At 38.9% G+C, this 27,063-nt stretch overlaps 2 protein-coding genes across 3 annotated transcripts in view; both read left to right on the top strand.

Annotated features, from left to right (window-relative positions):
- The window catches only part of LOC123868068 (calcium-transporting ATPase type 2C member 1), a 32,459-nt gene extending 23,241 nt beyond the window's left edge, over positions 1 to 9,218 (top strand). For both annotated transcript variants that reach the window (XM_045910414.1, XM_045910413.1), the window contains exons 6-19: positions 951 to 1,188; positions 1,701 to 1,832; positions 2,097 to 2,263; positions 3,431 to 3,576; positions 4,018 to 4,220; positions 4,617 to 4,796; positions 5,386 to 5,483; positions 5,837 to 5,924; positions 6,324 to 6,453; positions 6,839 to 7,008; positions 7,273 to 7,436; positions 7,782 to 7,915; positions 8,420 to 8,523; positions 9,081 to 9,218. In XM_045910414.1, the coding sequence (XP_045766370.1) occupies positions 951 to 1,188; positions 1,701 to 1,832; positions 2,097 to 2,263; positions 3,431 to 3,576; positions 4,018 to 4,220; positions 4,617 to 4,796; positions 5,386 to 5,483; positions 5,837 to 5,924; positions 6,324 to 6,453; positions 6,839 to 7,008; positions 7,273 to 7,436; positions 7,782 to 7,915; positions 8,420 to 8,523; positions 9,081 to 9,217 (2,091 nt within the window). In that variant the 3' untranslated portion in view covers position 9,218. The remainder of the gene's footprint in view (positions 1 to 950; positions 1,189 to 1,700; positions 1,833 to 2,096; positions 2,264 to 3,430; positions 3,577 to 4,017; positions 4,221 to 4,616; positions 4,797 to 5,385; positions 5,484 to 5,836; positions 5,925 to 6,323; positions 6,454 to 6,838; positions 7,009 to 7,272; positions 7,437 to 7,781; positions 7,916 to 8,419; positions 8,524 to 9,080) is intronic.
- An 8,502-nt stretch (positions 9,219 to 17,720) lies between these two features.
- LOC123868335 (beta-1,3-glucan-binding protein-like) lies at positions 17,721 to 24,768 on the top strand. Its single transcript, XM_045910812.1, has 9 exons — positions 17,721 to 17,895; positions 19,559 to 19,786; positions 20,083 to 20,249; positions 20,537 to 20,688; positions 21,314 to 21,471; positions 21,759 to 21,883; positions 22,417 to 22,534; positions 22,998 to 23,143; positions 23,752 to 24,768. The coding sequence occupies exons 1-9, from the start codon at positions 17,763 to 17,765 to the stop codon at positions 23,947 to 23,949; spliced, it is 1,425 nt and encodes a 474-aa protein (XP_045766768.1). The 5' UTR covers positions 17,721 to 17,762; the 3' UTR covers positions 23,950 to 24,768.
- Positions 24,769 to 27,063: the final 2,295 nt, after the last annotated feature.

Genomic DNA, 27,063 nt, shown 5'->3' with positions numbered 1-27,063 from the left:
AAATACGCGAAATAACTTATTTTATTATTATAAACGTTTTCATGATATTTTGTGAATGTCTAAGTTCTCAGATAAAACGTTTTTATTCCCTGATTAAAGTACAGTCGGTAATTTACAAAGTAAACGCATTTGCGTAGAATATGATTACAACTAACAGATAGCCTTGACCCGACCTCGAACTTATAACTAGTTGAATCCCCAATGAAATCAATAGTTTTCTGTAAAGGCCGATGAAAATTATAAAAAGCTATGTATATTATTGAGCGTAAATATTAAATGCCCATACTTACATAGTAGTTGTTGCGTGAACGAGTAACAAAAATACACACACACACACATACAAACTTTCGCCTTTATAATATTAGTGTGATTAGTGTGATGGGAATTGGGATATGTTCGTGCAATTTTTTGGTTTATTAAATTATTGACCGCTTGACCACGATTCTCACTTGATGGAAAGTGATGATGTCGCCTAAGATAGGACGCGTTTACCTAAAAGATGCCTAATCACTCCTGTTTTAAATACCTAGTTCATAATCGTTGAGTTGATAGTTTGAAACTTTGTGCAGTTGTTGGCACTTGCGGGAATGTTGCTGACAGTAATGTGCGTGGTACCATCAACATAGTTACAATAGATGACAAAAATTACCTTGACTGCGATTTCACCTGGTAGTACGTGTCAAGGCGGTCTAAGGCTAAGATCTATAAAATACTAGCTGATGTCCGCGACTTCGTCCGCGTGGATTTAGGTTTTTTTAAAATCCCGTGGGATCCCTTTGATTTTCCGGGATAAAAGTTGCCTATGACAATTTCCGGGTCGCAAGCTAACTCTGTACTTACCTTTAATCAAAATCGGTTTAACTGTTGGGCCGTGAAAAGCTAGCAAACATACAGCCAGACAGATACACTTTCGCATTTATAATATTAAGTATGAATTATTATTTCACCAGGGTATCGTAGTGAGCACAGGCGAGCGGTCAGAATTCGGTGACATCTTCCGCATGATGCAAGCCGAGGAAGCTCCGAAGACGCCTCTCCAGAAATCCATGGACACTCTTGGAGCTCAGCTGTCGTTGTATTCCTTCTGCATCATCGGTTTTATCATGGTCACGGGCTGGCTGCAAGGCAAGCAGCTGCAGGAGATGTTCACCATCGGCGTCAGTTTGGCTGTAGCTGCTATTCCTGAGGGTAAGGGCTACTGCTGGACATATTGTCTTGTATAGATATCCATAGCTTTCAGCATACCTTCAAGTCAAGAGTGAAACGGCATCTTCTAGGCAAGCGCGTTCCATCGTAGGATGCATCATCACTTGCCAGCAAGTCTGATTGCAGCCAAGCGCTGGTCTCTAATTAAAAAAAAAATCCACTGAATTGTTGCGCCTCAAGCGAGAAACAGAGAGAAGCGTGTTTTGTCCGCGAGCTCCTACGTCCTTCGTCAATGTCGTTTCCCAACTTATTAATCAGAAGAACCAACTTTTTATGCTGGCTTAGTGGCCCAAAGTCGATCTTGGCTTACGATAGTAGAAGTTGCTACTCATGCCTATTCGAATAGCTGTTCTCCGACTGTTTTTACGCCAGTCTACTCCCTTAGTTACGTAGCGATTCTCATTCTCACTCTTCAGCACATGCACACTGAGCACTCTTTCTCATTCAACTGCTGGTCTAATTTAAATCAACAATCGCTTTTCTCTTGTCTACAGGTTTGCCAATCGTGGTGACGGTGACTCTAGCGCTCGGGGTGATGCGAATGGCCAAGAGGAATGCCATCGTCAAGAAGCTGCCCACTGTTGAAACTCTAGGATGCGTCAATGTCATATGCAGTGATAAAACTGGTGAGTCAAGTATACATAGTATGTCATTTTTAGGTTTCAATCCGGACCTTATCTTTTCAAAGATTTTGAAGTGTGATATATTTTGTTGTTAACGCAAATAAATATTTTGCTTTTCTTTTTATGTTGTTCATCGGCATTTATTAACACTCATGTCTTATTTCTTACTTCGATTTGAGCAAAGTCAATGTTCGCTCTATATACTTCAGACAAGGGTTAGCTAATAACGTGTCATCGAATAAATTGATCTAATTTATCTGTTGACAGGGACGTTAACTAAAAACGAGATGACAGTAACAACGCTGTCAACCTCTGGCGGCCATATAGCGGAGGTGACGGGCGCCGGGTACAGTGCTAGAGGCGATATTCAGTTGAGGGCTTACAAGGGACGGGACCTCGATGTGGCGAGGATGGGAGTCAACAGTATGCTAGAGGTAGGAGGATACTTAGGATTTGCAGTTTTGTTATAGAACTGATGAGGAGGCATTACAGTTCCAAGAAGCTTGAATGGCAACGTTGAAAAATTCCTCATTAGGTTCTCCTCCTTGGTCCTACGTAGCATTTTTTTAGAAACTTTTGATTTTGAAAGTGAATGATTTTTGGCGATAGCTCTGAAACAATTTGATTTATAGGATCACTTTGTTGTCTGTCCCTCCGTCCGTCCGTCTGTCCGTCCGTCTGTCTGTCGTGTCTGTCAAAAAACCTATAGGGTACTTCCCGTTGACCCTAGAATCATGAAATTTGGCGGGTAGGTCTTATAGCACAAGTACAGGAATAAATCTGACTAGTGTAAATTAAAAATTTATAACACCCCCGACAAGTGAAGTTACAGTAACTAGAAAAGACCGAAAATACCTGATAACTTTCAAACGGCTGAACCGATTTTCTTGGACTATTCCGCGCCTACGATCCAAAGTATCAGAGTTTTCCAAAACATCATTTTCAAATAAATAATTATGTATCAAGGCAACGTCCATCTTAACAGCATGACACTTGTCAATTGACATAATATTATGAACCTAACGGTTATGTAACCTTCTTTTCTACAAGAAAACTAGAAAAGAGCTGATAACTCTTAAACGGCTGAACCAATTTTTTTGGATTATAGCTAAGAACACTCTCGATCAAGCCACCTTTCAAACAAAAAAAACTAAATTAAAATCGGTTCATTCGTTTAGGCGCTACGATGCCACAGACAGATACACAGATACACAGATACACAGATACACAGACACACAGATACACAGATACACACGTCAAACTTATAACACCCCTCTTTTTGGGTCGGGGGTTAAAAACCGCGAATTTGTGGTTACATAATTAAAAAAAAAATGTGTTTCAATTTTCAAAGTAAGATAACTATACCAAGTGCGGTATCATATAAATTTTATTTATTTTTATGTGTAATAGTTTTTGAGTTATCATGCAAAATGTTGGAAAAAATACCTGAGTACGGAACCCCTCGGTGCGCGAGTCTGACTCGCACTTGGCCGGTTTTTTAAGTTAACTACTTATAGAAATAGGGTGGCAGAATTTTCTCTAATAGACCGCTTTTTGCTCAAGATCTTTGGTGGGCACTGTAACTAAATTTCTCAAACCAGGTGGGTGTAATCTGCAACAACGCTGTGATCCGAGACGACGTCCTGTACGGCCAGCCTACAGAGGGCGCCTTGCTGGCTTGTGCTATGAAGAACAACATGCATGAGGTTCGCGACCAGTACACGAGGCTCAATGAAATACCTTTCAGGTAAATATCTTCATCAAGGCACACCGGAAAACGATTTTTTCAAAATTATCGAAAATTATCGATTAAAATTTAAATCGAATATTGGCTGGGCAGCGCGTATTCGTGCCTAACAATGAGTGACCGAGACAGATTACTGCTTCTGCTTTTGTTGGATATCTCACAACACCTCAAAGCTTTTTGAAATTAAACTTATTTAAGGGCACTTCTAGCGTTAGATCTTTTCTCAGACGGAATTAATGTTTGCGTTACTTCCATTCGTATTTAAAATGGCCGCCAAACAGAAGAGCTATTTTGAGGCCGACATCTTTTACTGAAAGTTTTTTCTAAGAACGATGTACTTCTTGTCTTAGATTAAAATCTCTGTCTTTTACTTGCTAAGTTACTACATGATTATGTTAAAATCATCGTTTAGTTCTTACAAATCAATTTCTTCACCAACAGTTCGGAAACCAAGATGATGGTAGTGAAATGCGCGCCAAAGTTCAACGATGGCAATCTGAAGGAAGAGGTATTCGTGAAAGGCGCCATCGAGAAAGTGTTGCCATTATGCACTCAGTACATAGACAGTGCGGGCAACTATGCGCCTATAACTAAGGAGAAGCAAGCGGATTTCCTCAACGAGGCTTATAACATTGGACGGATGGGTAAGAACTTTTTTGACTAGTTTTTGCCCGCACGGCAACAAAATTCAAATTCAAAAAAATTGAATTTGAATTTGAATTTTGAATTTGATTTACGGTCGAAAATTCAATACCACCGATTTTAATTTCGCATCGTTTATGCCTGGAGCGGTGACTGTAGATGTATTAACAAACTTAAGCTTTAAATAAAAGCAGTTAAAGCCTGTTTTACTTTAACGTGTTTTGACGCTCGAATTCTATCGACGTTGGGGAGATATAAAATCTTAAGTTTCTAGATACCGAAGTTTGAGTTTTATATTGATAAGTACGTCAATCAAGTGCTAGTTTCTCCTTAGTTTCATTCTTATAAAAATAGATTCAGCCCACAAGCTCTCACGAATTTTTACTTTTTTGTTTAAGGTTTGCGCATAATAGCCCTCTGTCGCGGCCCAAGCCTAGAATCCCTCACATACACGGGCGTATGCGGCGTGTGCGACCCTCCCAGAGAGTCAGCAAGGGACGCCATCGCCGCGTTGCGAAGGGCCCAAGTCCAAGTCAAAATGGTCACTGGCGACGCGAGACCCACTGCTTTGGCTGTTGGTACGTGTTCTTGTACGGTCGGCCTCAGAATTCGAATAGCAATTCTGCGAAACTATTGCATCAAAAACCTGTCATGTTTATGATCTTTTCTATAAACACGCCACACACACACCTAACGCTTGTGCATAACTGTGCCACACGAATATGATCATTAAGGTGCTAAACGACTTACGACTTTTGACTGTACATCATCGTCATCTTTGTCGTAACATTGTTGGCATAGTAGTCGTGGTCATCACGAAGCGAGGACTTTGTGGTAGATATCATATGCCTCACGAGCATTCGCCACTCTTCCCTGCTGGCCGATAGCCTGGTCCATCGCATGGGTGACCTTTCTCGCCCTCTGGTGCCCTCCACCTTCTCTGGCACGACAAGACGCTCGTTGGAGTCACTCTCATGCCAGGAGACGTCTCCGAAGAATCAGGGTAGAACTAAAAAACCTTCTTTTTTAGTTCTACCCTGATTCTACATGGGTACTACATCTATTCCCGATGCGTACATGAACACCGCGCTATCAAAATACGCTTCTGGACTATCACCACCTTTACTTGCCACGCAAAATGATTGACTCTGACGTATTTTCCAACAGCACAAATGGTTGGACTGGACGTCTTACATTCTCAGTCTCTGTCGGGAGAGCAGCTGGAAGCGATGTCTGATGACGAATTGGACGCCGTTATCGATAACGTGAGTATCTCTCTCTCCCCTCTCCATCTCTCTCTCTCCCTCCCCTCCCCCACCATCTTTCCTTAGCTCTACTCTCCTCCCGATCTCTCTCTCCCTCGATCTCTCTCTCCCCCTTTCACCATCTCCACCTCTCGCCCTCTCTCTCCCCTCTCTATCTCCATATTTCAAGGCTCTATTTCTCAAAAACGGCTTTTCCGACCTAAGGTAACAAGTTGTTCTGAATACTAAGGTCAAGCAGGTTTTAGCGGAGTGGAGTATGAGCTAAATCCTTCTAATTCTGAGAAGAGACTCATGCATAGTTATTCTATTATGCTATTTATAGTTCATCATTAATAGTTGATATATACTTTTAGGTAACGGTATTTTACCGAGTGACTCCTAAGCATAAACTGTCGATTGTTAAATCGCTACAGAGGCTCGGCAACATCGTTGGAATGACAGGTGAGAAAGGCCATGGCGAAAATGGACCCACAAAATTTAAAACTAACGAAGCATAGCACATAATATGCAGTTATATTAATAAATAGGTTAAGCCCGCAATTTCATCCGCGTGGACTACACTTTCTAACCCCTATTTTACCCTCTTAGGTAGGGGTTGAATTTTCAAAAATTGTCTTAGTGGATGTCTGCATTATAATAATATCTGCAAGTCTTTCAGCACTATCCATCCAGTAGTTTATATGCGTTGATCAGTCAGTCAATCAGACTAACCTTTTCGTTAATATATATTTAGACTCAATGATGACTACATTATTAAGAATCTTTGTTTTTTGAAAATCTAACTCCATTTCGATTTTCATGTTACCCTAAGAAGGATTGCTTTAATATGTAAAATCGCAGGCGATGGTGTGAACGACGGGGTGGCGCTAAAGCGCGCGGACATCGGCATCGCAATGGGGCGTAATGGCACCGACGTGTGCAAGGAGGCCGCCGATATGATCCTGGTGGATGACGACTTCGCTACTATCATGTAAGAATCGTTTTGACTGCATGTCGTATCACCTGACGGCATGCCATCGTATCACCCGACGACATATCGCATCACACGGTGGTGTGCCGTCTGTTCACTCGTCGGCATATCGTCGTATGATCTGACGGCTTGGATATTGTCTCACCGACGACATGCATGTCGTCGTCTCACCCGACGGTACTTCATCATTTTACTCGATGGCATGTCGTCTCGCCCGATGGCATGTCGTCTTATTCGACGGCATGTCGTCTCACCCGACGACATGTCATCTTACCCGACGGCATGGCGTCGTATCACCCGACGGCATGTCATCCCACCCGACGGCACGTCGTCGTAAAAGCGTAGGCTGTTCGCTTAGTAAAATCTTCCGTCTTGTTGATTGCAGTTCCGCAATCGAGGAGGGCAAGTGCATATTCTACAACATCCGCAACTTCGTGCGCTTCCAACTGTCCACGTCTATCGCGGCGCTGTCGCTCATCGCGCTCGCTACGCTCATGGGCGTGCCCAATCCGCTCAACGCGATGCAGATACTGTGGATCAACATCATTATGGACGGTTAGTATATTATATTTATATGGTAAACTAGCTGACGCCCGCGACTTCGTCCGCGTGGATTTAGGTTTTTCGAAATCCCGTGGGAACTCTTTGGTTTTTCGGGATAAAAAGTAGCCTACGTGTTAATCCCTGGATTAACATGTAATAACCCTGGTATAATCTATCTTCGTCCTAAACAGCGAAATCCGTCCAGTAGTTTTTGCGTGAAAGAGTAACAAACATACATTTCGCCTTTATAATGACAATGACTTATTGGTTTTACAGGCCCCCCCGCGCAATCGCTAGGCGTGGAGCCGGTGGACCACGAGGTGCTTCGACGGCGGCCGCGCGACACCAAGCGACGCATCATATCGAGATCGTTGCTGCTATCCGTGCTGCTTTCCGCCGCCATCATCATTGCTGGCACGCTCTGGGTGTTTAATAGAGAGGTAAGATTTTTTTTTTGATATTCAAAAATAAAATCTTAAGGATAGTAGACCCTTAAGAATTAGATACGCCGGTTGCATTCGTACTGCATAACTGCAAAATTGCAGTTTGGACGCGGTTATTGTGTAGTTGAATCTTCGTAATTGTTTGTTTGTAATTTTTAAATATAAAGACAGTTAACTTGTTGAGCTTTTACTGTTTTTACATGCAAAAGTATTGAAAAAACGTATGAAATCTCGATGTTTTTTAAAACGCTCGCCTCCGGCTCGGGTGTTAAATTTTGCCCCTCATTTAACTTACGGCACTTGTAACATAATAACTATTTTGAGCTTGCATGTTGTTGCCAGATGTCGGACAACAAGATAACGCCGCGCGACACCACGATGACGTTCACTTGCTTCGTGCTGTACGACATGTTCAACGCGCTGTCGTGTCGCTCGCAGACCAAGTCCGTGTTCCAAGTTGGATTCTTCTCTAACAAGTGAGTAATATGTCTGTCGGATATCGGGTAACCAACAACGTCGTGCGACACCACGATGACGTTCACTTGCTTCGTGCTGTTCGACGGTAAACTGTAAAGCAGACGTGTAGGATCAAAATATAACTGCGAATTGGGCCAAATAAAGAGACGGTCCTACACAAGTGTGATAATAAAATATTGTAGCACTGTCCTCTGTATTATTTTACTGTGCTCTGCCGTTTGCGTCTTCGCTTTTTTCGTTAATACGTGGCCAATATAGCACATAGCAATGGTGATACTGGTTGTTATATTTTATTGTTTTAACCTATTAAAAACATTGTATAAGACACATGTGCAACTCTCGTTGATATTTAAAATTCTCGTCTGCGGCTTGGGTATTATAACATGGGCCTTGTCTGTAATTTTGTGTTTTGCGCACTAGGGACTAAAATAGCTGTTTCTTTATGTTTTCTATCTGTTTGATACCATCGGGTCTGTGGTTTAACTGCGCATGATATTTTGCAGGATGTTCCTGATAGCGGTGACTCTGAGCCTGGTGGGGCAGATGCTGGTCATCTACTTCCCGCCGCTGCAGCGAGTCTTTCAGACCGAGGCGCTGACTGGACATGGTATATTATTTTACTATTAGCGGATACCGAGCGTGTGCTACTATTAATAAGAAGTAATGTTAAAAAGTAAAACCCGACTACGATCATCTTGATAAACGCTGAAATATTATAGTAAAATTGTTTTTCTGTCACTTGGTATATTTTAATGTTGTAGTAGGCACATTGATATTCATGAACTCAGAATTTTCTCCTTTTTAATTTGACATCCCACTCGATAGAATAGCAAAAAAAATTTTTGGAAACTTCCCACTTTTTTGATGTAACATCTGTTATGTCAATTTTTTTCTATAAAATATAGCCTATGTCACCCGGGTCTTTACAACGAATTCATTCATCAAAATCGGCCCAGTAGTTTAGGCGCTACGGGGGGAACTCACAGAATCTGGATACAAACATACATACATACTTACATACAGAGACTGCTAAAATCATATCCCTTCCTTTTTACTTTGCCGTAGTCGGGTAATATCGTTCGCCCTTGCAGCGTGGTTGAAGGACAAACCAACAAACATATTTTCGCTTTTATGAAGTAGTGATTATTATTATTTTTGTTTCAGATCTCATATTCCTAGTCTGTCTAACATCAAGCGTATTCATAGTGAGCGAAATCAAGAAACTCATAGAACGCACCCTCAAGAGACGGTCCTTTGGAAAGTTCTCGACGAAGGCTCACGACGCGTTGGACTTTGTATGACACGAGTCCGACAGGAAAACGCAGTAAGCACCGCGTCGTGTCATTGTGACGTCATGCAGCATGACAGTGGAATTCACTGTGTCATAGACCAACATGACATGAGGGAATTCATCAAAAGTTGCGTTTATGACACTGAAATTCACTGTGCCATAGATATTACAAACAACAGAGTTAAAAATCAAGTTTATGACAGTGGAATTCATTGTGTCATAGACCGACACCACAACAGAAAAGTTGTCAAAAATAGTGATTATGACATCGGAATTCATTGTGCCACTGACCAATATGACACAAACAGAGTCAAAAGTGACGTTTATGACACTGAAATTCATTGTCTCATAGACCAACATAACACGAAGAAATTCGTCAAAAATTACATTTATGACACCGAAACTCAGTGTATTACTGATCAACACGACACAATGAACTATCATATCAAAAATTATGACAATGGAATTCAGGGTGTCATAGACAAATGTGACACAAACACGTGCAGTAGCAAAAGTGGAGTTTACGATGTGTTGAATTGTATAGAGATGGAACACAGTGAAAATCAATCTGTCATATTGCAACGTAACACAAGTAAGAACTACAGAACCAAAAGTGGTGTTGGCGAAGTGTCATATAGGCCAGAAATGGGACACAGTGAAAACCGATATGTCATAGAACAAAATAACACAAGAAAACACTGTGAAAGTGAAAATGACTTGGGTGTAATAAATTGTACAGATGAAAAAGTGAAAGTGACACAGTGTTTCTTTGACAGAATGGGTCGCGTTGCATCCCAAAGTGAGGGAAAGGAAAGTGAAAGTAAAGTGAATCTGTTTAGTAAAAATTTTAGTGAAGTATTGCAAGATGGGACACCATTTGCTATTTATGATGGTAAAATCGATATTCCTATTCGTTTATAATTTTCCTTCTGTACTGCGGAGTAATAATCGATTAATTCAGGTAAAGCAATAATATTACGAGTCATGTAAGTTGAAAATGTATGCGTTATAGTGTCCTGCACCTAGGTTCATAATCAACAACTATACTAACATATTATTTTATTACTCTGTAAAGTACAGAATACCAGTTGTGTTGTCTCAGTATTGAATGAACTATGATAATTATTTGTTTTTAATTTAGTTTCTAGTGTGAAGTATGTTAAGTGAAGTTTAATAGTTTAATGTTTACGCTTATATTTGTGTTTTTGGGTGCTTTGATGGTGTACTTTCAAAAGCTGATTGCATATTACAATTTAGGATGGTGAATGTGCCTTATTTAATTATTTTTTACGAATTATTAAATAGGGGGTCTTCCAAAATTCTTAAAATCCGCGTCTGCTTTTAGTTTTAAGTTTGCTAACCATTTTGAATTATCGATTTATCTAAAAAAGTACGTCGAATAACGTCAAATGTTTATGACGTCAAAGTCATTTATTCAAATTGGGTACTATTGTACACTTTCTGATTGTCAAACAATGATTTAGTGGTGATAATTTGATTGCTTTAACTTAAAATTAACATCACATCTATGTATTTCATACAAGCTATACCTATACCTATACCTATATAACTATACTAAGCGAGCGTTTTGACGTTTGATAAAATGTCGATGATTTGACTAGTAGTCATCATCCCTATTGTGTGTGTTTCGAATAACACCCTGGCAAGAAAGTCATGTCTCAAGACATCTTCTTCACTTGACCTAGGTCAAGACCCGACTTAACCTAGGTCAAGTAAAGAAGACAGAAGATCTCGCTGCTGCTGGTTTTGTGATTAGGTACTGTAGTTTAGGATATTTTACACCAAGCGAGGAAAATCTAAAATATAAAAAAGAGATAGTATTTGTATTACACAATTATATAATGAATTTTAAAGATTTCACTTTTATATCTTAACAAATATTCGAAACTCAAGTAGCTGTAGTCGCCATGATGGATTTCGACTGTGACGTCACATGGATTGTAGTTGTAATGTCACAAAGAAAATGCCATTGTTTATCCGTGTGACGTCATGACAGCTCATGACCTAACATGATGGCAGCTAGGGTTTTCGCGGGGAAATTTAAAATGAAAAATTTTAATGCATTTTTACTGTCGTTATCGATCGAATTGAATTTTTGTGAATTTTTTGGTAGTTTATTATCATCTTAGGATCAAATTAAGATACTTTTCATAAAAGAGTAAATTATCTTATGCGTGATTGCTGTAGAATTCTTTCATATGAGTATGAGCATACTGCTAGATACACCCAGTATCTATTGGCCACGTGCGGTTCTTACGGTAATATGCGCTCAGCTTTATTAATTCGCATTTTTGTTGTATTATTTATTTTTTGTGTGGTAATCATAGTTCTTAAATAGATAGCTATACTCTTTGGAACCAGTACATTGAATTGTCTCCAGTGTTCCAATAGGCAATTTATTTGTAGCACTTTTTTAAGTTGAAATAAATTATTTTGCATGGACTTATTTCACACTCCATTTATGAAACGTATTAAAACATTTTATTTTTGACATGTTAAGTAAAATGTATTCTAAAATATTAAATTGTAATATCAAATGTCATTGTGTATAAAATATAAACTATACTCTATCCACGGAAAGAAGTTAGTATAGGGATCTCTCTGTTACGTAATTCCATACAAATGATAGAGACACATATCTCAGTGGGCGTTAACCATTTTGAGCCACCAACCAATCGCTAACATGCTTTCAAAAAAACTCGAAATTCAATTCGAAAACATGTTCACAAATATAATATATAGAGTATGTATGATTGGTTGGTGGCTCAAAATGGTTAACGCCCACTGAGATATTTGTCTCTATCATTTGTATGGGATTACGTAATAGAGATCTCTGTGCTATTTTATTTTCGAGGATAGAGTATAGTAACTACAACTTGTTGGTTGGTGTAAACATGACGTCACATCTTTTGGTTGAATGGCTTGAAGTAAGATATTGTGAGCTGTGATGAGGCCTAGCCTCAAGACTGGATTGGTTCATCTTTAATGAGTAACTCTTACAATTAAAATTATCATTAAACATATGACACAAGTAGAAAATCGTGTAAAAATAACGTCTTTATAGTCAAAATAATGGGATGACATGATAAAATTATTTATGTTACATTTTATAAAAGTATACTTAAAATTTCTTTTCTTCCAAAACTATATTGTGATGTGCATGTGTAATTTATTAACTATTCGAATAATTAATTATTACAATTATATAATTTATTTATAATTATTATAATAGCCACAAGAAATTACCACATGATATTTTATTTTTCAATTCAATAAAATTTAATTTATCATCAAAGTTTTATTTCATTTTCCAATTTTTTTTTTAATTAGTTTATTTAAAATAATTATTATATTCTACACCTACATTTAAGTATTATCATGGATGTAATTTATTACACCCAGTGCAATTTAATTTAAGTAAAAAAAAAAAATCAAAAACACCTTTACGCCCGAAATTAATAATATTTAATCTGTTTGTAATCTATCGAAAAGTCGCTGAGAACCGCGGTTGTAATCTAGATACTCAAAAAGAAAAATCCTACAGGGATCTCTCTGTTATGTAATCCCATACAAATGATAGAGACAAGTATCTCAGTGGGTGTTAACCATTTTGAATCATCAACCAATTACAAACGAAACTATGTTTTCTAATTGAATTTTTGAAACATTTCCGTATTGCATTTCTTTTTTTTTTTTAAACATGTTTATATAGCGGCCGCCCGCTCAGCGAAAATATAGATCGTTGTTAGTTGCTTGGTGCCTCAACATAGTTAGCGCCCACTGAAATTTTTGCCTCTATCATTTGTATGGGAATAAAGTAAATTATTTCCGCCGATAGAGTAGGTATATTTTGTCAAAAAAGACGGTATAATTTTTGACAAAAAACAACGTCGCTTAAGTAACTTATTGACAGATTACAAATAGACTAATTATTGATGGCCTTTAGAAATAAACTGGTGCTAATTCTGGTGTATGCTAAACTGTAATCTTAGTTATTTATTGACACAACTAATATTACTGTCTCTTTTTGAATGGTCTCTGAAGAAAAGGACGCTCATCGTTTAATCCTTATGAGTAATTCTTAAAACAGTTATCTTTAAAATATATACTTGAATATATATTGTGATGAAATCATATCTATGTTAATAACAATATTGGCATAAAAATTAAAATATTCTAAAATGTATTTACAGTCATGGTTATAGACAGTATAATAGACATAAAATGTCAAATACAATTCTGAATATTAATGTTCTAAATGTTAAACTTAATTTTAATGGCGGTTATCGACCGAAATTAATAATCCTATCTACAATCTGTCAAGCCGGAGATACGATTGCACATCGCTTGTTCACTATTGTCACAGCTTAGCAATAATACAGTTTGGAAACAAAATTATTTAGTATTTACACAGAGTGACGGTGGGACCCTTGTATGGATATTGGCGCAACATCTCACAAACTTAAAGGGCTGATGTCTATTGATGATTCCATCTCACTCCTACACTAATCCTGTGTAAGTGTGGGAGTGAGACGGAATGATTTACGCCAATTCGTTACGAGTCCCTTCTTTATGGCACGCGTTCGCTAGATACCTATGTATAATTAATCATAATTAGGGATCTTTACATGAAATTTCCAATAGTTATTTAATAATCAAAAATATAAATAAATCAATTTTGTAACTTCAATAGACTATTTGAATATTTATATTGTTTTCTTAGCTAGTTAGCTAGATCTGAAGCTAGTACTTTAGATAAAGTCATGTAAAAATTAAAGTTGAATAATGTAACTACTACCCATGCTACTCGTTAAGGTAAAGGACAGCGGAATTCCGCGCGCGGAAATTATCTACGGTGTTTTGTCCGCACAAATACGGCGCTCATGTTTCATTTCTATGCGACACATTGCATTGCATTGGAGTGAAATTCCGCGCGTTTATTCGCATGCGGAATTCCGCTACATATTTAAGGTTGCCTGTCCACTGAAGCGGAGATGTCTCAAACAACCGATCAGATTATTAATTATGTAGATTATAAAATGCGGGGCGAGGGGCACACTGCATGGTCAATCCTGAACTGAATTAAGGTTAAGGTTACCGATTAATCGGCTTGGGCTTTAGCTAGAAATCGATTTTCAGTCGGTCACTCTCTGATCTACACTCTACTGATCACATCTCCACTCCGCTTTGGTTGACCGGCACCTTAAGAGCTTAGAGTTTGTCTCTCTATTGTTAAGATATCAAATATCTCTGATGTAGACTAAATAATAAAGTTAAATATTCGCGAGTTTACACAATTTAATATTAGAAGGGTATTGAGAAAAAAACCTTCAGATTTTCTCCATCTATAAAGGGAGAAGTTTTCCGAAATCGAAAAACTGTGAAATTCCTATCGAAATCGGAAAAACTTCCTTTTCAAAGTAGGTAGACTACACGTTTGGAAGGTGAAAATCCGAAGGCACGTCAGGAAGTTTCTCTCAGTGATATTTGTAAGTAGTATTTTATAAAGTCTACACCATATGTAATACTTTTCATTGCAATGTTCTGTGTACACTCAGGTCGAAATCTATAGACCGCACTTTGACTTTGCTTAGACTTAAGTTTGAGTTAAAATGACACAGATTTATGCCAGTGGTATAACGCTGTAATTTGGCAGGTAGGTAGGTCTTACAGCACAAGTACAGGAATAAATCTGAAAACCGCGAATTTGTGGTCACATCATTTAAAAAAAATTAAAATATGTTTTAATTTTCAAAGTAAGATAACTATGTCAAGTGTGGTATCATATGAAAGGGCTTTACCTGTACATTCTAAAACAGACTTTTATTTATTTTTATGCATAATAGTTTTGTTGGAAAAAATACCCGAGTACGGAACCTTCAGTGCGCAAATCTGACTCGCACTTGGCCGGTTTTTATTCAAGTTGAGCCTTATATAACTTAGAAGTGTAAATTAAAAATTTATAACTCCCCCGACAAGTGAAGGTTACAGTAGGTAACTAGAAAAGAGCTGATAACTTTCAAACGGCTGGACCGATTTTCTTGGATTTAAGAATTATAGCTAAGAACACTATCTATCAAGCCACCTTTCGAACAAAAAAAACTAAATAAAAATCGGTTCATTAGTTTAAGAGCTACGATGCCACAGACAGATACATACGTCAAACTTATAACACCCCTCTTTTTGGGTCGGGGGTTAAAAAGGCGTGTTTTGTAACACTTTTGTTATAAAACACGCCTTTTTAGTTATATAAGGCTCAACTTTATGAAATTGTTACATAATCTGGACGCGCCTTTAGTAGGTACCGAGAACATTTGGATAAAAAGTATTACAGTACGTCGAGACTCCTTTTATTAATGAAATCTTCATACAAGTCTTTATTGTACTGTTTTCATATCTGTACCTACGTAATAAATATCTGATTAGGGAACATCGTGTGAGAAATATACATGTTAGATATTGTATGTTTTGTTTTATTCGACATCCTGTACTATAAAGGGTTATTCCGTTTATCCACCCTGAAGCAACTAACGTCTGTTTTCAAAATTACATCTATCTGTAATCTACAGATAAGATACTTAGCAACGTTGTTATTTGTCAAAAATTGTATGGTGTTTTTGCCAAATAACAACGTCTCTAAGTAACTTATCTACAGCTTACAGCTTACAGATTGAATATTGAAAACGGATATAAGAGGGCCAGACCTTCGTTATTTTATAAAAGCTGAAAGTTTCTCTGCGCTTTGTCCCCAATACGGGGAGGCACTATCGGCGACTGTCTTTTTTTTCTTTCGTCTGGCTTTACAAAGATTAGCCAATGTCAAGTTTGTAGTTATTTGTAACAAGTTAGTTAAACTATACAAGTATGGACCCCCTCTGTGCCGGCGCTCGCCGACATACGCCGGCGACTGTCATAACTTTGGCAGGGTAACAGGTAACAAAGACGTATAAAATCTCGTCAAAGTATACCTGTTTTTTATATTTTCTTCCGAATAGTATTAGAAATCACGTGTCATGCATGGCCAGACACCCAAAATTTTAACCATTTATTAACACGACAGCTTTTTAACGTCCGTTAAAAAAACGTCCAAATAGAACAAAATATGTATTCCCAAGTATAATATTATGTTCACATGTCAACGCTTTTTAACGTGTGAACAGATACTTGGGAATACATGTGTTTTATTTGGACGCTTTTTTTAACGTCCGTTAAACGCTTTTTTAACGGAAATTAAAAAAGCTCTCGTGTAAATGGAGCTTTTGGGTGTCTGTCCAACACCATTGATATAGAATAAGAAATACACAGATGGTAAAGTAATACAACGGTAATTCATTGTAGGTAGGTATACCTATTATTTTCCTCGTGCTGGTCATTAACCTGGCATAGTAACCTACCTACCTAGATTTTTAGGGTATCTACATAATGGAATAAACGAAACTGCTTTATGATCACTATAATACTGAAGCCTCAGAACTCTGACTTAACTTGCGCAGTGGGAGCATTTATCGCTCTTTGTACGTCATTCATACGAAGTGAGGTGAGGCTGTCTGTTTCACCGCGCGATTGATTCTCCTGTAGGTAAACCTTAGGCTTCGTACGTAGTAAGAATGAACAGTACCGATGCGCAGACATATCCCTTCCACCTGTTGTACACAGTACTATTTAAAAGAAAAAAATAGCGAGCAGGCGGGTCACCTGATGTTAAGTGATTACCGCCACCCATGAACATTTGCAGCACAAAGGTGCTTACCGCCGATGCGTTGCCTGTCTTTCAGGAATTTGTTTGTCCGCTCCTTGAATACCACATTGTACCTAATCTAGTGGGAACACCGCTAATGGGAGTTGATTCCACAGTTCACAACGGGCGGTCGAAGTGCACTAGGTACCCAGGTGCAGTGCTGAGCTCTTTACTGAGTTAAAACCAAGTCAATTAAAAGAAAAGAACGGGTAATTCCCTAGTCCAAGACAGTCTTCCGAGTATTTGATTGACTTGTGCGATCGTTAGGTGCATATACCTACTTAGTTCGCACGGGGAGCCAAATTATGCTAATATTATCATAAATTATTTTGGTGCCTATTTGGGACAATTCCACACTACAATATATATTATCAGCTACCTACCTATCCAAATTATTGGCTTGAGCAGTGTTCACCAGGAAAGTTAAGCTTTTTAGGCACCCAAGTAAGTAGCTAGATAAATAGAAAACTTTATTGCACACAAAAAATGAAATAACCAAGACAAAACAAAGAAACTAAAAACAATTGTATGCAAAGGCGGCCTTATTGTAGCTAGATTTTACGGAATAAGGCCGGCTGCATTTTATCAAAAATCGGTCAAGTGCGAGACGAATTAATCGCACACGACCGTACCACTACCATCGTACAAGAAATTAACTTTTTCATTAGATTCCCTTCAGAGTTCAAACAGTGCGTACTGACTACAGACGGACAAACCGGCCCGAGGGACTTTACAGGCCGCTATATTAAGTAAATATCGACTTAGGTATAAACAAACCAGTCTAGTCAGTATCAAAATGGCTTCACGAGCGATTGGTCGCGTCATCTTCCTATATTTAGTTAGTGTAGAATTAGTGAGTGCACAATATACCATTCCGGATGTAACAATACAGGCTTTGAAACCAAAAGGAATCAGAGTTTCTATACCAGGTAACCCCAAAGAATATACTACTCTTGTGCTTGTGACAGACCCAACCCGGCTTTGTGGTTTTCTGAAAAACTTTTCTTAGTGAGTTATTAAAGGAGGCAAGTAGCCAAGTAGCAAATAGCAATGTTATAGTATAGCACAAGTAAAGGGAAAAATTGAAAAACCGGATTTTATTTAAAGTGTTATTTCTTGTAATATGGAACGGAACCCTTCCGTGCGAGTCCGACTCGCACTTGACGGGTTTTTAACCAAGGTATTACAATTATCGCCATTAAAAGTGATGTTTCTTACCCGTTGAGTAAAAGAAAGACATTTGACCGATTCAGATGAAACTTTCACAGTTCAAATGAGGTAGGACCAGAGCCAGACCTATCTAGACACAAGTGTAAATTAAAAATTTATAACACCCCCGACGATCCAAAGTATTTGAGTTTTCCAAAACATCATTTTCAAATAAATAATTATGTATTTAGGCAACGCCCATCTTGACAGCTTGACATTTGTCAATTGACATAATATTATGAACCTAACGGTTATGTAACCTTCTTTTCTACAAGAAAACTAGAAAAGAGCTGATAATTCTTAAACGGCTGAACCATTTTTTTTGGATTATAGCTAAGAACACTCTCGATCAAGCCACCTTTCAAACAAAAAAAACTAAATTAAAATCGGTTCATTCGTTTAGGCGCTACGATGCCACAGACAGATACACAGATACACACGTCAAACTTATAACACCCCTCTTTTTGGGTCGGGGGTTAAAAAAAACAATGATCGAAATCAGTAAATAATTACTGAACCGTGCGAAACAGGGGATAAACAAAAGCTAGATAGATATTTTAATCTTTAAAGATGAAAGGTCATTATTTCTGTATTGCAATAAAATTAAATAATACAGATAACAAGTGTAAATTAAAAATTTTCAACACCCCCGACCAATCATTTTCAAATAAATAATTATGTATATCTAGGCAACGTCCATCTTGACAGCTTGACATTTGTCAATTGACACTTGAATATTATGAACCTAAGGGTTATCTAACCTTCTTTCCTACAAGAAAACTAGAAAAGAGCTGATAACTTTTAAACGGCTGAACCAATTTTTTTGGATTAGGATAGCTAAGAACACTCTCGATCAAGCCACCTTTCAAACAAAAAAAAGTAAATTAAAATCGGTTCATTCGTTTAAGCGCTACGATGCCACAGACAGATACACAGATACACAGATACACAGACACACAGATACACAGATACACACGTCAAACTTATAACACCCCTCTTTTTGGGTCGGGGGTTAAAAACGGTGGTCGATTCATTACCTACTCTAAATTAAGAGGTTGTTTTCGCACGTTCTTTCATAACTATTGATACAGAGGGCGGTATACTTACGTAGGTAAATCGAGCGGGACAAGGACAATGTTTTATATAGTATACTACTAGCAGTGGCGTGCACAGGTCTATAGTTAGGGTAGGCATAAGGTAGGTAATTACAAGCGGTCACGATGAAAAATGAGCATTGAACTATTTCGGTCAGGGTAAGCAGCGCTTTTATGCCTCTCTGCACGCCGCTGACTACTAGGTACCCGCAGTTGCGGACGCGGGGAGAGCCTTCTTTACGTAATTAGTATTCTTTGGTACTACTATAATATTTTTTACTCGTTTCAGATTCTCCAGGAGTGACCTTGTTTGTTTTCCAAGGAAATGTCAATAAGAACATAGCAAACAAGGACGTTGGTCTCATAACGGGAGAAATAACCAACCCCACGAATGGAAGATGGCTATTCGAGGATTTGGACGTGGAACTGAAAATTGGGGATGTGGTCAACTACTATGTATTCGTTGTGAGCGATAAGAAGGGTTACATGAAGGATTCTTTGACCTTTACTGTGAAAGGTACTTAATTATAGATACCTACAGTAAGATTTTAATGATTTATTCAGGTACAAGTTAGCCCTTGACTGCAATCTTATCTGGTGGTATGTGATGATGCAGTCTAAGACAGAAACGGGCTAATGGAAGCGGTATGGCAGTTTTTATTAAACCCATACCCATTTGGTTTCTTCACGGCATCAAACCGGAACGCTAAATCGCTTGGCGGCAAAGCTTTGCCGGTAGGGTGGTAACTAGCCACGGCCAAAGCATCCCACCATTCTGTGTTCTATTTTAAGAAGCTTATATTTTTCTTGCAGTTTTAGAGGACCCTTCTTCTATACCTACCGCGGAAGGAAACTGCGAGCCTACTCAGACGCTAGTGAGAAATGGTCAAGCGTGCGCCGGCAAGATCATATTCGAAGATAAGTTCGACTCGCTACGGGAAGATGTGTGGCAAATTGAGCAATACATACCTGATGAACCTGTATGTGTATTATATATATGTAATCTGTATGTATGTATAGTAAAGAAAGAAAGAAAAAAAAGGTTTACTTTTGAAAGCTGTGCCACACATTACCAGTTATATCTACGGGTTAGGTTATCCCGGCGCCTCTAATACCTGAGCGCTTCAGCGGTTGGGCGGTGAAAACGTAGCAGACAGACAGACAGACCCACTTTCGCATTTATAATATTAGTATGGATTTTAAAAGAAACTCCAGTTCTATAGCCTTTGGTATTTGATCTCCTCATAAGATTAACTTGTGTTTCCAGGATTACCCATTCGTTTCATACCAACGTCCTTTCAACGCGCAAACGGTGTCGGTTCAAGGTGGAAATCTACGCATTGAACCCAAGCTACAACAAAACATACCAGGCTTTAGCAACTCGTCTATAGAGATGGGCGTATTGGATCTATTTAGTGGGTAAGTCACATCCATCATCATGATCATCCCATTGCCGGCTCACTACTGAGTGGGGGTCTCCTCTCAGAATGAAAAGGTTGTAGGAAACCAGTTCTCAGTAGTGGGCTGGCGATGGGGTCATGATGGTGATGACGCAATGGTAGTTTAGTAGTTGGCAAGCGCCCTCCCAGTCAGAGCCACTGATGTTCGATCCCGGGCACCTCTAACTTTTCAGAATTACCTATGTCACTTGCTATAACGGTGAAGGAAAACATCGGGAGGAAACCTGTATGCCTGACAGTTCTCCATAATGTTCTCAAATACCTATTCGCATTTGGACAGCGTGGTGGACTATGACCTATTCCCTTGTCATTTTGAGAAGAGACCGTGCCCATTGGTGGGCTGGTGGGTGGCGATGAGTTGATCATCATCATCATCACTTTTTACATGCTTTGCTCCATAATGCCTCATAAGGTCGCTTCATTTAGAACCAGGGTCTAACACCCGTGCTCTGTAGTAGTACCTAGTGAGAAGAGACCCGTGCTCAATGGTGAGCTGGTGATGGGTTGATTATAATGATGATGATGGGCGCAGACCTCGACGAAGGCTAGCCTTGCCATGTCTGAAGTTTTTGATTTATATACAGCTGTACGGCTACTTCGACGAAATGCCGCGCAGAGGCGTGGGGTGCAAGTATTCTACCGCCCATAGTCAGTGGCAGGCTGACGTCAAAGACGTTTGCTTTTACATACGGCGTTGTGGAAATACGCGCTAAACTACCACAAGGAGATTGGTTGTATCCAGGTAATTCAATTTTTTTTAGAAGGATACTAGAGTTGTCCGTCCGTCTGTCTATCGGGTGCTGTATCTCATGAACCGTAATAGAATAGGTAATTTTCATACTGTGTTGCTTAATTTATATTGCCGCTATAACAACAAATGATAAAAGTTTCAAAATGGCTGCCATGCAAATGAAAAAAATGTGTTATCATGAATCATGTACGATGATGGTACGGAATCCTTTGTGTGCGAGTCAACAATTAATTTCGTAAATAAATCATTTTCAAGTTAATCATTCCAATATTTTGTAGATATACTTCTGGAGTCTTTCCTGAAGAAATATGGCGTTCTTAACTACGCATCAGGGGTTGTGAGGATCGCCGGAGCTCGGGGCAATGGACAGCTGTCGGATCGAAGCTTTGATATTGGAAACAAAGTGAGATTAACTATCACTATTAGATACTATTAGATTTTTACGGGATATAAAGTAGCCTGTGTTTGTCCAGGGTATATTCTATCTACATTATGTCGTTTTTAGCCAAATCAGTTCAATAGTTTTTGCGTGTTGCAAAGAGTAACAAACGTATACACACACACACACAAGCATGGACCCCACATACAAACTTTCGCCTTTATAATAATACTAGATGATGCCCGCGACTTCATCCGCTTGGATTGAGGTTTTTTAGTGATCCCGTGAGAACCCTTCGATTTTCCGGGATAAAAGTTGCCTATGTCAGTTTTCGGGATGCAAGCTACCTCTGTACCCATCAAAATCGATTAAACTGTTGGGCCGTTAAAAGCCAGCAGACAGACAGACACACTTTCGCGTTTATAATATTAATTAGTATTAGTTTCGCATTTATAATATAAATTATATGGATTAGTGTGATGTGATCGAAGGCCATTATCGCCCACAGGCCGCAACCTTGCAAAATGGTGCTAAAGTGATAGCTTCTATCTCTACAGATGCTGTATGGTGGTGTATTGATGGATGCCAAATGTCGAGATGTTCTACAAGGAAGCCGACCCTCCAGTCGGCCGTGGGGTGACGAATTCCATGTTTACACTGTTCGATGGACACCAGGTACCTTCATTGAAACGTTGTATACAAGCAGGCGTTACCTACTTTGCGGAAGTCCATGATATACAAAGAACCAAAACCTCAATTTGTTATAATACGCTGAAACAGACAAATCCACTTTTAATATGGGTACCTTCAAGTCAAGAGTGAATAGGCAACTTCTAGGTAAGCATCACATAAATCCCGTCACCGGAGCATACTCAGGAGATGAAGAATGCACATTGTGACAACTGCAACGATGGACGGTGTATTTGTCACGATCGTCACTTAGCAATTGTGCATTGTATGGTCTACACCTACAGGTCTACAGGTGGTAGTGATGCTTGGTGGCTGGCTTTCCTGCATGTTTAGCAGTGGGAGGGCGGGTGAATATTGCATGCTGCATGGTGTATAGTGTGTCCATTTCAGCGGATTATAGCAAATTAAACTTTTGGTTCCATTTATAAATATCTATGGTTTTTTGTAGATGAAATAACGTTATCGGTAGACGGCGAGGAATGGGCCAGGTTCGCTCCAACTGGGGAAGGTTTGAGAGATTCCTTCTCTACCTCGTGCGACGTCCCTCGAAGCGTGCTCGCCACTGGCTCCAAGTTAGCGCCATTCGACGATCATGTAAGTGTACGAATGTACTTACTATACTATACCTACTATACCTACCTGTACTGTACCTAAGCCGAACTTGGTCCCGTGACTCGATAAATTATACCTAAAGCGGCGCACCCCTTCCACACCACTTATCTCTTATGAGATACTAGCTTATATGCCCACAACTACATAAATTTTTAGGGTTCCGTGTAGCGTATTCCGTATAAAGGAACCCTTATAGATCACAAAAAAATTAAAATGCATTCATGAAAAAATTAATTTACTAAATCACATATCGATGACGCTGTTGTCATTAACTTGCAGTGTTGCACATAAAAATGTAAAAAAATATCTTGTGCGACGGTACGGAACCCTTCGTATGCGTGTTCGACTCGCACTTGACCGGTTTTAATGTATGGTGGCAAATATTTCAATTCTACCCATTACGGCTCATGAGATACAGCCCGATGACAGACTGACTGACGGAATGACAGCGGAGGCTTAGTAACAGAGTCCTATTGGCACCAATCGGGTACTGAAACCTGAAAGAGCGAGGCCCGACTTCGCACTTGATCGGGTTTTTACACTACTGTGACATTATTATCGAATAATTGCGGTTTTTTCTTATCTTTCAGTTCGTGATAACTCTAGGAGTGGCAGCAGGAGGCATCACGGAGTTTCCAGATGATGTGACCTCAGGAGGGAAACCAAAGCCTTGGAGAAACACAAGTAGGAAGGCTAGTCTTCTGTTTTGGCAAGACATGGCCTCGTGGATAGAAACATGGAGGCAACCTGCCCTTCTTGTCGACTATGTGACTGTCCGAGCTTTGTGAACATCGAAAAATATTTTCTAAAGCCCGCTCTACACTCGCGCCATGACTTACCGCGAACGCCGCGATAGCAGCCGATGGTGCCGGTAGTTCGCGTTCACGCTTTACAGTGTTTCCGTATCCGGAGGGTGCGAATGGGACCAAGCCTCCGATGTCCATTTGTTTGTCTGTCAGTGGGTTGTATATCGTAAACCATAATAGGTAGAGAGTTGAAATTTTCACAGAGTTTGAAGTTCTATTGCCGCTATAGCAACAAATGATAAAAATTTCAAAATGGTCGATACGATACGATAGTAAGGAACCCTTCGTGTGCGAGTTCAACTCGCAGTTGACCGTTTTTTCTGCTTTGTAGAACTGACTGACGCGAAAAGTGCGCGATGGTAGAACGGGCTTAAGTATAATGAGTCTAATTAATTATATTATCGGTTTGAAAGAATAAAGGATAAAACATAGAAGTATTCCGTACGCTCCATTATGTCGTATCGAAACTCCACCTTAGAGGGCATGCATTTATACTTTACGCAACGTGTCTTTAATTCGATTATAACTCCGTAACTGTTACTTCGAGTCGGCCAACCAAGCCATTATAAACATCAATAGCTCAACAGTTAAAGGTTGGAATCCCATCAGTTGCACTATTTTGTAGTGCCTACCTGTCCTAGCACAACACGGTCTCTATTTTCAAATGGTGTGACACATGCGTCTTCTATGTTTTATCCTTCTTTATTTTATATCTTGATAAGAATTTTATTGATAAGATAAGGATATAATATTTTATACTATTGATGTCTAGTCGTAAAAATAAATATGTTTTATATTTTGTGGTAATGTTTTTTCGTGAACCTAGCTTTTCACTGTCGGTTACTCTGGTTCTCCTCCGGATCTCCTCATTTTTGACCCCCGACCAAAAAAGAGGGGTGTTATAAGTTTGATGTGTGTATCTATATCTCCTAAACTAATGAACCGATTTTAATTTAGTTTTTTATGTTTGAAAAGTGGCTTAATCAAGAGTGTACTTAGCTATAATCCAAGAAAATCGGTTCAGCCGTTTGAAAGTTATCAGCACTTTTCTAGTTACTGTAACCTTCACTTGTCGGAATTGTTATAAATTTTTATTTTCCCTTGTTGACTTGATCACGTAGAGAAACTCCACGCATAGGTAGTTCTCTCCATCGCCCGATGGGTGACTCTGAGCTTTCTCATGGGCCCATACTTAAATAGCGACCACGTCTCGGATCCATACTATACCAACACTAGCAACATGATTATGATGATGATGATGATGATGAAGAACCTATGGCAGGTACTTATATTAAATGAGTTTTTGACGCTATCTTTAGTAAGATAGAGCAGATAGGTACCTACGTGGTACTACTCGGGAATCGGGATTTCCATTCGATTTTCACAAATACACATAGACATTGTTAGGGAGAAGGTTTGTGTGTAAGTGACTAGTGTTCATAGATATCTAGGAAAACTAGTGTTCACCACCGGAGTGGAGTGGCTACCGTTACGGTTAAGTGTGAATCGGCTGAACTATGACGAATCATTTATTGTCGGTAAAAATATTGATATATCTGACACAAATACTGCGCACGTAAACCATTAAAATGAGAAAAATACACTGTGAACTTGTTTCTCTTCTATAGATTTTGCGTCGCTAATCTCATAATTTTCAAAAATCAAAAATATTTGAACCGATATTTCAGTAGGTAAGGTAGGCGAAGCCGAAAAGTCAGTAGTCTAGAATAAACGCATATATTATGGAGTCGGAGTTCATTGAGATAATTAGGTATGGTTATCGGGTCATTGTAACCTTTGAGAGTAGAGACAGATAAGTACTAAAACATTATCAACCTAACAAAATGATTTCATTATACTGGTAAGTGTGTTTTAATGTAAATGTTTTAGGATTCCGTACCCAAAGGATGCCAATCACTAAACCTCCCCTGTCCATCCGTCAGTCTGTCCGTCCGTCTATCCTGTATTCTGATAACGAACTGTATCTCATTTAAAATTTTCTGTCTATTGCCGTTATTTAACAAATATTCAAAAAAAGTGTCAAGTGCGAGTTGGATTCGCACACGAAGAGTTCCGTATCGTCTTCCAAAAAATTACACCTTTGATTATTTTTGTGCTGTAATCACAAATTCACGGTTTTCGAATTTTTCCATTTACTTGTGCTATAAGACATTACTATTTGCCTTCTAGGTCAACGGGAAGTAGGTAGGTACTAGGTACCTTATAGGTATTGATTCCTTGACGAGTCTTGACAGACACGACTGACAGACAGACAGACAACGAAGTGATCCTATAAGAATTTCTTTTTCCTTTTGAGGTACGGAACCCTAAGAACTAAGATGGCTAATTTCAAAATGGCCGCCATGTAAATTAAAAATAACTAAAAAATATATAGTGTACCAACGGTTGCCTGTAAAAGATTGCTATAGCAATAAGGCCGCCTTTGCACCATCTAGTATAGTTTTTTCTAATATTTTTCTGTAGGTATATGTTTGTGTGTGCAATAAAATTTTCCAAATAAAATAAACAGTGTTATATGTCTTGTACGATGGTATGGAACCCTTAGTGTGCGAGTCCGACTCATACTTGGCTGATTTTTAGGGTTCCGTACCTCAAAAAGAAAAATGGAACCCTTATAGGATCACTTTGTTATCTGTCTGTCTGTCGTGTCTGTCAAGAAAACCTATAGGGTACCTACTTCCCATTTACCTAGAATCATTGTAGGTCTCATAGCACAAGTAACGAAAAAAAAAATGGAAACCGTGAATTTGTGGTTACATCACAAAAAAAAATTAAAGTGTGGTTCAATTTTCGAAGTAAGATAACTATAACAAGTGAGGTACCATATGAAAGGGCTTAAAACCTGTACATTCTAAAACAGATTTTTATTTATTTTTATGCATAATAATTTTTGATTTATCGTGCAAAATGTTGGAAAAAATACCCGAGTACGGAACCCTCGATGCGCGAGTCTGACTTGCACTTGGCCGATTTTATTTTAAACTAGCTGATGCCCGCGACTTCGTTCGTGTGGATGTAGTTTTTTAAAAATCCCGTGGGAACTCTTTGATTTTCCGGGATAAAAAGTAGCCTATG

This window comes from Maniola jurtina, chromosome 9, assembly GCF_905333055.1.
Source record: "Maniola jurtina chromosome 9, ilManJurt1.1, whole genome shotgun sequence".
NCBI lineage: Eukaryota > Metazoa > Arthropoda > Insecta > Lepidoptera > Nymphalidae > Maniola > Maniola jurtina.
Note: the sequence above shows the minus strand (reverse complement) of the source record. Positions and strands in the feature narration are given on the sequence as shown.

Coding starts and splice junctions, on each gene's coding strand:
- LOC123868335 (XM_045910812.1), top strand. CDS start 17,763: ATGGCTTCACGAGCGATTGGTCGCGTCATCTTCCTATATTTAGTTAGT. Junction 20,689..21,313: donor GTATTGGATCTATTTAGTGG/GTAAGTCACATC, acceptor ATTTATATACAG/CTGTACGGCTACTTCGACGA. Junction 21,472..21,758: donor AGGAGATTGGTTGTATCCAG/GTAATTCAATTT, acceptor AATATTTTGTAG/ATATACTTCTGGAGTCTTTC.